The following is a 12,409-nucleotide window of genomic DNA, read 5'->3' on the forward strand; positions in this document are numbered from 1 at the left end:
CAGTCATGCTGATTTAATAAAGGGAGAGGTGCATTCAGGACAAGAGCTGTAATTCTCTGGTACAGTGTTTGATTTGTGTTAACAAACAGGAGGGGGAAAAAAAAAAGCACAGGTGAAAGGAAAAAAAAAAGTCTGGGCTTGCTGGAAGGCAGCCCTGGCAGAACGCTGGTGCAGTATGAAACGTTTTGTGGCCAAACTCTCAGCAATTTCTGTAATACCACAATTTAGCATACTGTACACTGCACTGAAATGCCTAGGACTTTGTTTTTGAACTTCTTCCTTTCTACTGTTACACTTAACTTGCCGCATCTTGAATTACTTAGCTACACCCAGATAGAAAGTTACCGTTTCTTTAGCTCTACACACTGCGCTGGGCTCTTAGTGCTAAAAACTGTCCATCAGAGTGGAAAAGCCTTTCCAGCCCTTTCCTCTATATTTCCCAGCTTTTAGCATAACCTTCTGAGATGGTTTATTATTTTAAAAGACTTTAATATTTTTAATTAAGAAAAGGAAATGCCTTACACACCTCTCTTAAGTAATCTTTTTGGAGCTGGATACATCAGCAGGGATAATTTGCTACCATGCCATGAGCTTAATCTGCTCACACTGACATTACAGGAGTGAGAAACAGGACAAAAGGCACCTTCTGTCACTGCAGTTTGCAAAAATATTCATAAATGTAAAATGTATACAATCCCAGCTTGAAAAAAAACCTGGTGCCAGCTCCACACAGCCAGGCATGCATTCCTGTGTATTACTTCCTATTTTCCATGGCTATGTGATCCTGGGTTTCCCAAGCTGAGATAGCAATCAAGGGGGGAGATTGTCCATTTGTGATGTGCATACCTGTCCACGAGGAATTCTGGGGACCCCTCATGCTCGTTTATCACTTGATTTTTACACACTGGAGTAGTTTCATGAGATGCCCTGCAAGGCTGCTCTGAAGGTTGCTCAGTGCCATGTTCACTGCATGCTTGGTTTTGTGCTGTTCCTGGGCACTCTGGGTCAGTGCAGGGAGATGGGCATTTGGAATCATGCCCCAGCACAGGTATAAATCCTTTGTAAAGAGCTGTGGTTGAGGCTGGATGTCTGGGAGGTGGGTAGCCATCGGTCCCTGGGTCTTGCTTCTGTGTCTGAGGCAGGGCTGTGTTGTGTCAGGGCTGCAAACAAAACTGCACCAGGCATGGAGCACATGGTAATTCACAAGGAGAATGTGTTCTCCTGGTCATCACACTAACTTCTTGTATCCTTTTGGGGTCTGAACACCTTGTGCTCCCCCTCAGCAGAGGTAACTGAGGGCATTGATCATCTCACAAGCTCCTGGGCGTTAGCATTTAACCATCCTATAATTTGTTTTTTAAGTGAAAGCAGGGAGATTAATAAACTTAATCTAGCATTCACACATATTTGAGGACAGCTGACCTCTGCCCTCTAGAGACCCAGGCTCATTTAAGAATCTGCATCTGAGAGAGCCCCTACAGTTGTCCTGTTGCAGCCAGTCCTGTCCCCCATGGGCTGCAGAGCGTCACCCTCACTGTCTGCAGAAGGAGCAGTGGTGACAAGGAATTTGCTGCTTTTTATTTATGTCTCCCTCCTCTAGAAGGGTCAGTGTTAGCAAACACAGCTCCCTCCTTCAAGACAGCAGCTCTCCTGGGGATTGGAACAGCAAAAGTAAAATCTTGGTCAAAAATGAGTCAATCTTTCAATTTGTTTGCATATAGGAGAGAAATAAAAAAAAAAAAAATCTGACCAAAAAAAAAAAAAAAGGAAGAAAAAGGGAAGCAGTAATGTCAGGTCTGTTTTGGGGGCTGACTTTTGCAACTTTTGGCATTACCTTACAAAATTCCCAGATTGGGAAAGCCTTTCATGTTGGAGCATTCAGCCAACGGAAGTGCTGCCTCAAACGGTAAAGCATTATCTGTGGATTTCTTTGCACATTCCCCGTCCTGCAATTCTTGGGGAAAAAAAAAAAACTTGGATAGGAGTAGTTTGTCAATGCTATTAATAGATATGTTTAATGCAGAAGTGTGCAACGTGATGAACAGCCTTGGCAGGAACCATATCCAGCCTGATTGTATTGTAATACTGTTTGATGCAGCAGTGTGTTTGATCAGTTACAAGTGATGAGTATCATATCACATCAAACAATTTAATACAGTCTCATTGTATGGAATTATGGCTGCTGTCAATCAGCATGTGGCCTATTCCTTACAGATCTGTCTTTGGGAGCTGGAATACTGTGGTAGATTCATGTGCATTAATAAATAAAGTGCTGCTGAAATTCCATACAGACCTGTTGAGGTTTTTGTTTCTCTTTCATGGCCTCTTTATTTTTTATTGCATTTTCAAGATCTTTTGTCACTCTCTTCTTTTTGAATGCTGTGTGGAGGTGAATTCACCTGGTCAACAGGAGCCAGGGTGGGGCTGGCACACTTTGAAGAATGCTTGGAAAACATCTAGCAAACACATACATATATGAGAGTTGTGAATTTTGTTTTTCTGTGAATAGCAGCCTGAGCATAAATCCACTGAACTTGTTTTCAGCTGAAGCTTCACAGAGTCTCTTTTCTTGGCTTCCTCAGGGGGAGGAGAGGCTATCTATTAAAAATGCATATGTTTTGTCTTACTGCTTGGCGCACCTCGCTTGATAACCCCCTACTTTGGTTTGGGGATGGCACTCTTTGAACTTAAAGTCTCTTCCTTAGGACTGATATATTCAAGGTGCTGGAGGGGAAGCCTATGTCAGATGAAAGATATGTATGTAAATAACGGTGTAGAGGTGGGGTTTAAGGCTTCACCCATTTTACTATCAGTTTCAGACATATGCTGCTCTGCTGCTGGCTTGCCTTGCTCCCACTCCCTAACACAGAGCATGGTTTTTAATGAAGTCATACTCTGCTGCCTACAAATATGGGGTCATGCTACACTTGTGCAGGAGTGGTGATTTCAGTAATGTTGCTTATTGTGGTCAAAGAGGGCAGAAGATTGCCTTTTTTTGCATCATGTGGCTCTGGGGTTTTGGAGCCTGCACAGACAAATTGATTGCATTGCAGTAGGGCCACACATTCAGAGAATGGAGGTGTCATGCTGGAAAGCCAAATTTCAGCTGCTGATTAATCAATGTAATGACTGTAAGTTTTCCCACCTTTTGCTACTGTCTCAGCCTGCAGATCCAAATTAGACTGGTGCTTGAAAGGGAAACCTCAGAAGAGGTTTTTGTAGAAGCTAAAGGAAGTGGTTCTTGGCTTAATAAATGGCATGTTTCCTTCTACATCAAAAATTATCCTTGGGGAAAAAACAAGGCCTGGTGAAAGATAGGGACAGGAATAAGGATAGCTGCATTTAAGAGATGTTTGTGTTTGACTTTGGGATGGTGACTGGGTTTGAGCTCACCTCGAGGTTGGGGGGTTGCAGCCTGGCTTTCCCTGGCACAGATTTCCCAGCACTGATGGATCAGTGGGAGCAGTCAGGGCTGTGGCATGGTCAGGAGGGAGCTTAGCATTATGTAACTCCAACAACCTGAACTCAGAGTCATCCATATAAAGCAAATAGATAAAGACCCAGCTTGTTCCTGTAACATCATCCACCTGATAAATCCTGAGCACTGCTCAGCCAGGTATTTCCTCTGCCTCCTAATCCAAGCAAGATAGGCAAAACCCCATATGCTCTAGTTTCCATATAGGAAAGGGTTGTCCCGGTACACAAATCATTCTGGAATCTTACTATTTTTATGGATTATAAACTGGCCACAATGACACCCTTGCAGATGGAACTGATTAATTGAGAGCCAAAGAGCCCCATGGTGTCTGACAGCCTGGGCCTTATTGTGCAAGGTGATGCAAAGACAGCGAGGGTAAAACAATATTTATAAGGGTCTTTATAGCAAAATTGTTTTGCTCCAGAGCTGGCGTGTTACATGGCTGCTAATGACACTCCAGGATCACAGAGCACCTGAAGTGGAGCATGTCCTACCCTGGTTTATCTCATGTCTGGCATTAATTGGCCATGGCTCTGTCTGAGACCGTGATCCAGTCAAATCCTGTAGGCCACGCAGGTCTGGGTGGTATTTAGATCAGAAAACTCATCCAAGCAAGAGGAGCATTGGTTTGCCACTAATCCACAGGAGAGCAGTACCTCCACAAGGTTATTTGTAGATTATAAGGCCAAGAAAGGACTATTTGGATCATCTGGTGTCACGTGTATAACACAAGCCATATGACTTCCCTCAATTAATTCCTGTTTGAACCAGAAAACCTCATCCTCTACTGGTCTAAAAATTGCCAGCCATGCAGAAGCCACCACAACCTTTGATATTATTAGATGCGGTGTTTTCAGAGAGATTTTCTCTCCAGCAAAGGGTCAAATGTGACATTTATCTCCTGTGATTATTAGATACTTGTTGCTAGGGCAAGAATGTGAGTCACAGCACTGAGACTGAGGTTCCCAATATCTTTCACCTGGGTTTTTCTTGTGGTATTATCTCCATCTGAAATCCTTCATTTTGCCATTTTTCTGTGCCTTCTAATGCAAAGAGCAGTTCTTTGTAAGCCACCACAGGGATTTAGTGCACAGAGCAATGGTTTGCTGATAAATAGTGGTCCCTGCACGTATTTGGTGGAGTCCACCCAAAATCACCAGGAATGCCATTGCTAAAATGATAACCATACCTACAGTTAAGAGGCTTTGATTTGATCTGCATTTTAAGGGTTTTAACAAAATAAAATAAAATAAAATAAAATAAAATAAAATAAAATAAAATAAAATAAAATAAAATAAAATAAAATAAAATAAAATAAAATAATAAAATAATTGCCACTAGTGTAGGTTGTGAAACCATTGCTTCTTGCTGGGATGAAAGGCACCATATGTGAAACACGTTGCTGATTTCTTATCTCTAGAAAAATATTAAAGTGTAGAGGGACAGAATGATTTGTTTCTGCTGAAGGGGCAGTGTTTCATGGGTTTAGAGAATGAGGGTGGGTCCCATTCCCTCACTATATGCAACCTAAATCAGCGCTGCCAAACTGAAATCTCAGAATTTAGTTATAAAGGTTTTTTATGAAAGTATCTTTTATATATTTTTATAAAAGGAAAGGTTTTTTATAAAAGGAATTTAAAAAAAAAAACAAGCCATAGAACATGACTTTTTGCAGGCATTCACCCTCATTTGAATCACACATATCTCCCTCCTCTGGTGCACAGCCTATGGAGTTGTGAGGGAAATATTATTTCTCAAACAGTGAAATGTGCTTCCTAGCTAAGGAGATGGCCACATCTCCCTTATGATAATAATAATAAAAAGCCTCACAGACCAGCAAAATTCATCCCCTCCTTTCCTTTCCTGGAGGATAGAGGGAGGAAAATTCTCAGTGAATGTTTATTGTGAGGACAGTGAGCTGTGGGACAAGAGGACCCTTCCTCCCACGGGTCCAGAGCATCCAGCACCCAAGTGACCCCACCCTGGGTGAAGTGAGGGACCTCCAGCCATGTCCCCCAGGGACACAGTCCTGCCCTGCTCATAGGATGCTCAGGACACAGCTTGCTTTGAGGAAATGCTGCCCCATCCCCTGTGTGGGTGTCCAACAGGAGATCTCCGAGCATCTCACCCAGAGGAAGATCTGACAGGGCTTTCCCAGCAAAAATGGTTCCATGTGATTCTCCATCTTCCCTTTCCTGCCCTCCTGCCTCCGGTGCAGGACCCCCAACGAGTTAAAAGTGTAAGAGCTGCTCGGAAAGAGGTCAGCTAATAAATGATATCGAAATCCCAGTCCCAGATTTTCTGTTTCCAACATGCGGTGCAGCTAACACTGTGACACTTTGGCAAGATGATGGAGAAAAATCCCGTGCCAGCTGACTGATGAGCACCCATCTTTTTTAATTAATTGGGTTGAAAAATGTCTTGTGTCAGTTTGAATGTGGGGGCTCTTTGGGCTGTGTTTTTCTGGTTACTTGTATAGATACATCTAACTGCAGATTTGAGGGCCCAGCGTGAGGCCTCATAAATGATAAAAATATGTATATATTAGAATTATACACACACACACACACACACATGCACATATTGGATAAATTGATACTTAAACATATATGTGTGTATATAATGTTCTGTTCTCTGTTCTGAGAGATATTTATAAATAGATTTTATATATATCTATCGCTATTATTCACAGCTCTGTGTGCATGTGTATTGCAAAATCTGTTTGGCTTTTATTTCCTGATATGCTTTTTAGTTTTTAGCAGAGTAATATATCTGATTTCTCTTTAAATTAAATGAATTTATTTGTCTGCCTTCCCTTAATGGAATCAGTTTTGATATACTCTTTGTTCATGCTGTTACAGGCTTCAGTCTAAGGGCTCTTTGTATTAACTTTTTAAAGTTACATTACAAAGAGGTTTTAAGATTTCCCAACAGGCTTTTATTTAACCAGGGCTTTTGATCTCAAACCTGCTGGGGCCTAGTGAAATCCTTACCAATTCTCCAGTAACTCCTCACTATTGGAATTTGAAAAGACCCACCTGAAGGATTTAACTCGCTGTATGGCTTCAGCCATCCTTTAGATGCTTCTATTCATGCAGACAGCGAGGAGGGGGTCGAGGGCACCCTTTGTGATCCTCCAAGTAGCCTAAGGTGCCCTTTGCATAAGTTGTACTCCTGAGGAAATAAAAATCAGGAGGACACAAACCTATATACCTTATTTCCTGCTATCTTTACTTAAAGGAGGAGCACAGGGGGTCTGCTTAACATCCTTTGCTACCTAAATACCTTTTGGACATGGGAACTCAATAAAGGAACTTTCATTGCATCCATTACCCTACTGCGGTGCATAGCAAATTAGATTTAAAAGGGTACTTTTTCCCTTACAGCTATTTCTATCATTTTCTTTAAAATTTCAATTTAGTGTCTAGTGACAGAATATTCTGTAATGTACATTAGAACTATATAACACCAATTATGCTAACTGTGAACATTATTTCAAAAGAATTAGTTATATTAAGTTATAGATAAACCGTTGGGAAAAAAAAGGTCAGGTTAGGGGAAAAAAAAAGGAGCTATGTGATAATGTTTTAAAGGAGCAACATGAAGTGAATGCTCTTTTCATTTTTTAATCCTTTCATTTTGCATAACCCACACTGAATTTTTGCAACTGGCTTGGTCTTGGTTGTTTAGGCAGGGGGGTGGCGTGTCACGGTGTTAGCTTACAGCTACAAATCGTGGTGTAAAACCTACAGCTGGATCGTGTGGTTGTGGAGAAACATCATTTCCTCCATTTGGGGGGAAATGGAATTGCAGAAATCCATGAAAAGTCTTTTGGCAGACACTGGTGACCAGTACACAGGAAAAAAGAAAAAAAGAAAAAAAGAAAAAAAGAAAAAAAGAAGAAGGAAAAAATGCTGGCAGGCCAAGCTTGAAAGAATATAACTAAGCACATTCTTGTCACAGTTTTGGTTGTCTGTTTTCTTTCTCATGACTGTACCACACATGATATGTCTGTTACCTGCATTTCGTGTTAGCTTTCTCAGATTCATTCCTTTTCTGTTTCAGCCCTATGTTAAAATACAACCACTCTACAGAGAGTGCAAGAAAATCTAAATGTACCTTATGTTTTCATGACTCTTATTTTCATTTGTCTATTTCCTATTGGTTTGTGGGTTGGAGGAGTTTTGAGTTTCAAGATGTTATGTATTTGTGCTCCTTCTTTGTTTGTAGTTGATCTGGATGTACATTGCACTGGAGATGTCTTTGTATAAATGAATAAAATGAAAATTCTCCATTTTAATCTTTATTTTTCCTTGCCTTAGAATTGGTTCAAGGCTTTTGCTGGAACCATGTGTGGTTTGGTTATTTCAATTTGTAGGGATTCCTGGCAAATCATTTGTGTTTGTTTGACGTCCTGTGGGATCAAACTGCCATGAATTTTGAATGTTCTAAAAACTGTGTAGTTTACTTCAGCTAAAACCGCCTTCCACTTGAAAACATAAATCAGCACAGTTGAAATCTAGTCAAGGTCTTTTTTTCCTTTCTTTTTTTTTTTTTTTTAACACTTGGGATTTGCCTCAGCTCCAGCTTGAACTGAAGCATCTCTGTGCTGGTCCCTTGCATCCAGAAGAAAAGTTGCCATGAGTCAAGTGCCAAATTACTAAGCAGAGGACAGCCCTGACTGTCCATCACAAGTGATGGGTCCCTGGACAGAACCTGAAATGTGCCCTGCCTAGGATTGCACCTTCTGCAGGCTCACTCAGGGTGGGTTTTCCTTTTCTGGGGCCTTCTCACCCTGGTCTAGAGTTCAATGACTTCACAAAACCCGTCAGGCTCCAAGTCAATGAGGGAATCACGGAATCATTTGGTTGGAAAAGACCTCCAAGATCACCAAGTCCAATTTAGACTTTTGTTCAGGACTCTTTTAACTTTCAGCTGCAGCTCCAAGTGGAGTTACAGTAGGAGCTTTCACTTTTTCTCCAGCAGTGAAGTGAAATTGGAAGCAGATGTGAACACTGGCATTGTCTCTGGGGGACAGATGATGTTATTTCACCAGCTTGACATCTGTTGAGACTTGATTAAACCCAAAGCGTGCTGGGCTGGTCCTGTTCTCTAGATCCTCTGAGAAGGGATTTGTCCGACCAAGTGCATTTGAGGATTCAAGCCTCCCTTACAAACCTGGAAGCCTCTGAGCTGGGGCTTCAAATTGGACTTTTTTGTGTTCAGGAGCTGCAAACCACAGTGGAAAGGTTTATATCTTTGTGGCACGGATGTGAGGCTTTAATATGAGTCCATCTTTATAGAATAGTGGGAAAGAAAGGCAAATTGAGAAGAGAAGAAGGAGCTTTTGCTTGGCAAGGCCTGGTGATACTTTTGGATGTGTGTCAGGGCACAGGAAGATGCCCTGATCCGAGATCTTTATTCTTAAAAACTTCCTGACTTCTTAAAAACTTTGCTGGGCAGTGTCATCCTTGCGTACCCCGGAGAGGGAGAATTTTGTTCCTCAAGCGCATCTTTTCCACCGTGCTGTACCCATCACTGTGTGTCTTGGAGGGCCATAGAAAACCCTAATTTCCATGTGGATGGTGAGGGATGCCTTTGTGGAGGAAGCAGCCCCGGATGCTGCCTGAATGCCTGAATAGCCCCCAAGAAACCAAAGCATCCCAAGTTTTGTTCCACCAGCTCCCCCTGTGACCTTTGGTAAGCAACTTAACCTGTTGTCCTCAGGATCCCCAGTAAAATGGGAGACCTTAATACTTATCTGGTGGGATAACAGTGCTTAATACTTACCTAATTGGATGACAATACTTACCTACCTACCTCACAGGGGTGTTGTGAGGATTAATTAGCTAATGTTTGTAAAGTGCTTTGGAGATGGAAAGCGGTATATAGCAGTGCTAAGCACTGTTACACCCAGACCTTAAAATGGCTAAGGCTGCAATAAGAGATTTTATATGTTTTAAAATAAGCCAATTCTGCAAGGCACCCGGATGCTGGGATTATTTTTAGGCAGAGATTTCTAAGAAAGTTGGGAAACAGAAGGGTATAATTATATGACCTGGAACTTTTTGTTGTTTCTTTTAGTTGACCAGCTAAACAATCTTAGGTGTTGTTTGATGAATTGTAAAAACTGCATGTTGGGGTTTAAGACATATCAGTGTTCACTCTTGCTGATCAAACAATATTCATTGAAATAAATATCTTTGCTACAATTTGGACAAACAAATATATTAAATAAGCCGGAGGAAGTATTTATTCCTGTGTTTTTTCTCTCTGTGTTTCTTTCTGTAAGCAGCTTTTTTTATCAGTGTAATTCTGCTCTTGTTCCCATTAGGGTAACTGAAAGGTAACACCACTGCAGTAAATGGAATTACACCAGATACAAAAGCATTATGTGAGAGCAAAATTATATTTATATGTGGTCTGATATGCAACCTGACTCTTGATTTTCAAGAAAAATCAAACCAAGCGTTCCTAGAAATATGTATAAATGCAACTTTAACAGAAATTGTCAAGCTCTTTGTTGAATCCTGCTTGTTTCATGGCAACTCCTAAACAGATTTTGCAAAAGGAAGGTCTGGTATAGCATAGACCATATTTTCCCTTTTGTGGGAGGAAACTTTGCAGGATTTTTGCTTTTAAATATTTTATTTGGTTCCTAATGTGGGCTCTCGATCCAAGAAAGCAACTTTATAGTTATCAAAGCACCCATTTGTATATTTTTTTGTTAGAGCGTTTCTTCAGATCTTTTCCTCCCAAGTGTTAAAGAGAATTCCCACAAATTCCTAAAATCTGTTAAAATACAGAACAGAGTGCTCACATTGGTATGTTGTATGTTGGCTGTCCCTGGTAGAGAGCCTGTGCATTTTCATGCTGGGTATGCAGGAGAAATTCGATCTGCTGCTGGGCTAAGCACCAGGATTTGGTTGGCTCTAGGACCAATTCTTACATTTCTGCATCGGGCAAACATAAGCATGGATAACACTTGAAATAAAGCCTGCCCCAAAACCTTTCGTGTGGATATCAGGTTATTTGAAAATGTAATGGAGACCATTCACCATAACCAAGGGTGAGTCAAGGAAAATGGCACCAGAGGGCTCAGAGCAGCCAAGAGGAAAGCTCAGCCCAGCGTAGTCAGTGTCCCAGCTGCCAGAACAACCAAGGAGGATTCAGGGGAAGTGGGCCAGGAAGCCAGGTGTGGTTGTTGGGAAGGATATCTCCCAGATCAACTGGTGTTTGGCCCTTCAGCTTGCCGTGAGAGCCCACAGGTGCTGAATCCAGCTTTGGAGCACAGGAGGAGGTGAAGGGAAGGATGACTGATGGTGCCACCCTTGAGCTTGTCAGGCTGATGCTTATATAATGTATGCATGTGAATATAATAGCTGTGGAGCACTCTGCACTTGGTATTCCTGAGGAGGAGCAGAGGGGATGAGGAGACTTAGTGTTTGGGGAGAATTGTTGGTATCCAGGCAGCAGAATTTGCAGACTTGGAAGCTGGGGGATTTGGTTGAAGTACAGGACTTTGGTAACCCCTCGGTGGCTGTTGTTAGCATTTCCCAGGACAGGAACTCTTGCCAAAGTGGAGAGGATTACCATAGCCAGTGCCTGAAGCTAAGAAGGTGAAATGCAGACAGGGAGGGAAAAGGTGGAGAAAGTGGGGGTTGCAATGGCACATCAAGCAATGGTAAAAAAGTGAAAATCTGAAATTCTGTCTGTGCTCTCAGTGACCTTGGGCAAACCATATAGGCAGAGTGTAAAATGGGATAAAAGCCCATTTCACTTTAGAGATGATTAGAGACAGTGCAGTGCCCAGGTGCCACCATGATGGAGACAGACAGACAGGCAGAGCAGCTCCCAGTGGGACTGCTGGGAAATGCTTCTGCTGCCTCCTTAGCCTCAGGAGACCTAAAGGAGATGTAGCAGTGAGTAGTTTTGTATAACTGGATTTAATCTTCTCTCTCCTGTCTTCTCAGCTCCATCTGATGGTGCAGTACATATTTCCAGCATATTCACAAGTCTGGCATCACTCCTTTGAAAAAGAGATGTTCTGGGGGGAAAGCACAGCCCAAAGTCCACCTTCCTGAGCAGACTGTGCTTGCTGCACCAGCAATGAGTGACATGTAAGTCAGCCAGTAACACCTGAAATTGCTTCAGTGAAGTCTACCAGAACTTGTAAGCCAAAGGTTTCTTTCCTACTCTAATAACTACTTAATAAATAACAATTTCCATTAAAAAAAAATAAATTGTAGTGGTCATACAAATAGGACTGTGCTACTGAACAGGAGAGTGTCAAGGAGACACATGACACCTGATCACTAAGAGTGCCACTGGCAGTCAAAGAGTCACAAAATCATAAAATCATAGAATGGTTTGGGTTGGAAGGGACCTTAGAGATCATCTGGTTCCAACACCCACAGGCACATCTCGCTATGATTCATTCTATACTAAAAAAGCTCAGTGGTCCCTTCCTCACCTTTGGACAAGGATTTCTGCACTTCCCTGGGAGCAGCACTGATGTTCCATGGTGCATGACCACCCTGGGGAGCCAAACCGGCCAAACTCCCAGAAAACCTGGGAATTGAATCTCCAAATGGTCCTTGGAGGTGTTAGCTCCAGACTAGGGAAAGGATGTAGGGTGTGGGATAAGGAATATTGGGAAAGGTGGAGGCATAGCAGCCTCAGGGGGGTCTGGATAAGACATCAAGAAAACACCCCAAGAAAATACCTTACTTACTGCTTTTAATCTTGCTGCTGCTGTAGGTGGTCAGATACAAAAGATTAAAAAAAAGGACAATAAAAAGCTGTCTCAAATTAAACATTTATTCAGAGATGGCCTAAATTAAGCAAAGGGCAGGATGTCCAGGATGCTGAAGTCTGTGGCAGACCGGAACCCTCTTGTTTCTGCCTCAGCCTCATCTTCATCGCTGCAAG

General features: G+C 42.1%; 1 protein-coding gene across 4 annotated transcripts in view; it reads left to right on the forward strand.

Annotated features, from left to right (window-relative positions):
* Window positions 1–11,568, forward strand: part of GTDC1 (glycosyltransferase like domain containing 1) — a 186,520-nt gene extending 174,952 nt beyond the window's left edge. For 3 of the 4 annotated variants that reach the window (XM_050976900.1, XM_050976904.1, XM_050976901.1), the window contains one exon: window positions 11,452–11,568. In XM_050976900.1, coding sequence (XP_050832857.1) covers window positions 11,452–11,562 — 111 coding nt within the window. In that variant the 3' untranslated portion in view covers window positions 11,563–11,568. The remainder of the gene's footprint in view (window positions 1–11,451) is intronic. The other variant, XM_050976905.1, reaches the window with a different exon arrangement.
* The last annotated feature ends 841 nt before the right edge of the window (window positions 11,569–12,409 follow it).

Source organism: Serinus canaria, chromosome 7, assembly GCF_022539315.1.
Source record: "Serinus canaria isolate serCan28SL12 chromosome 7, serCan2020, whole genome shotgun sequence".
In the NCBI taxonomy this organism is placed as follows: Eukaryota; Metazoa; Chordata; class Aves; order Passeriformes; family Fringillidae; genus Serinus; species Serinus canaria.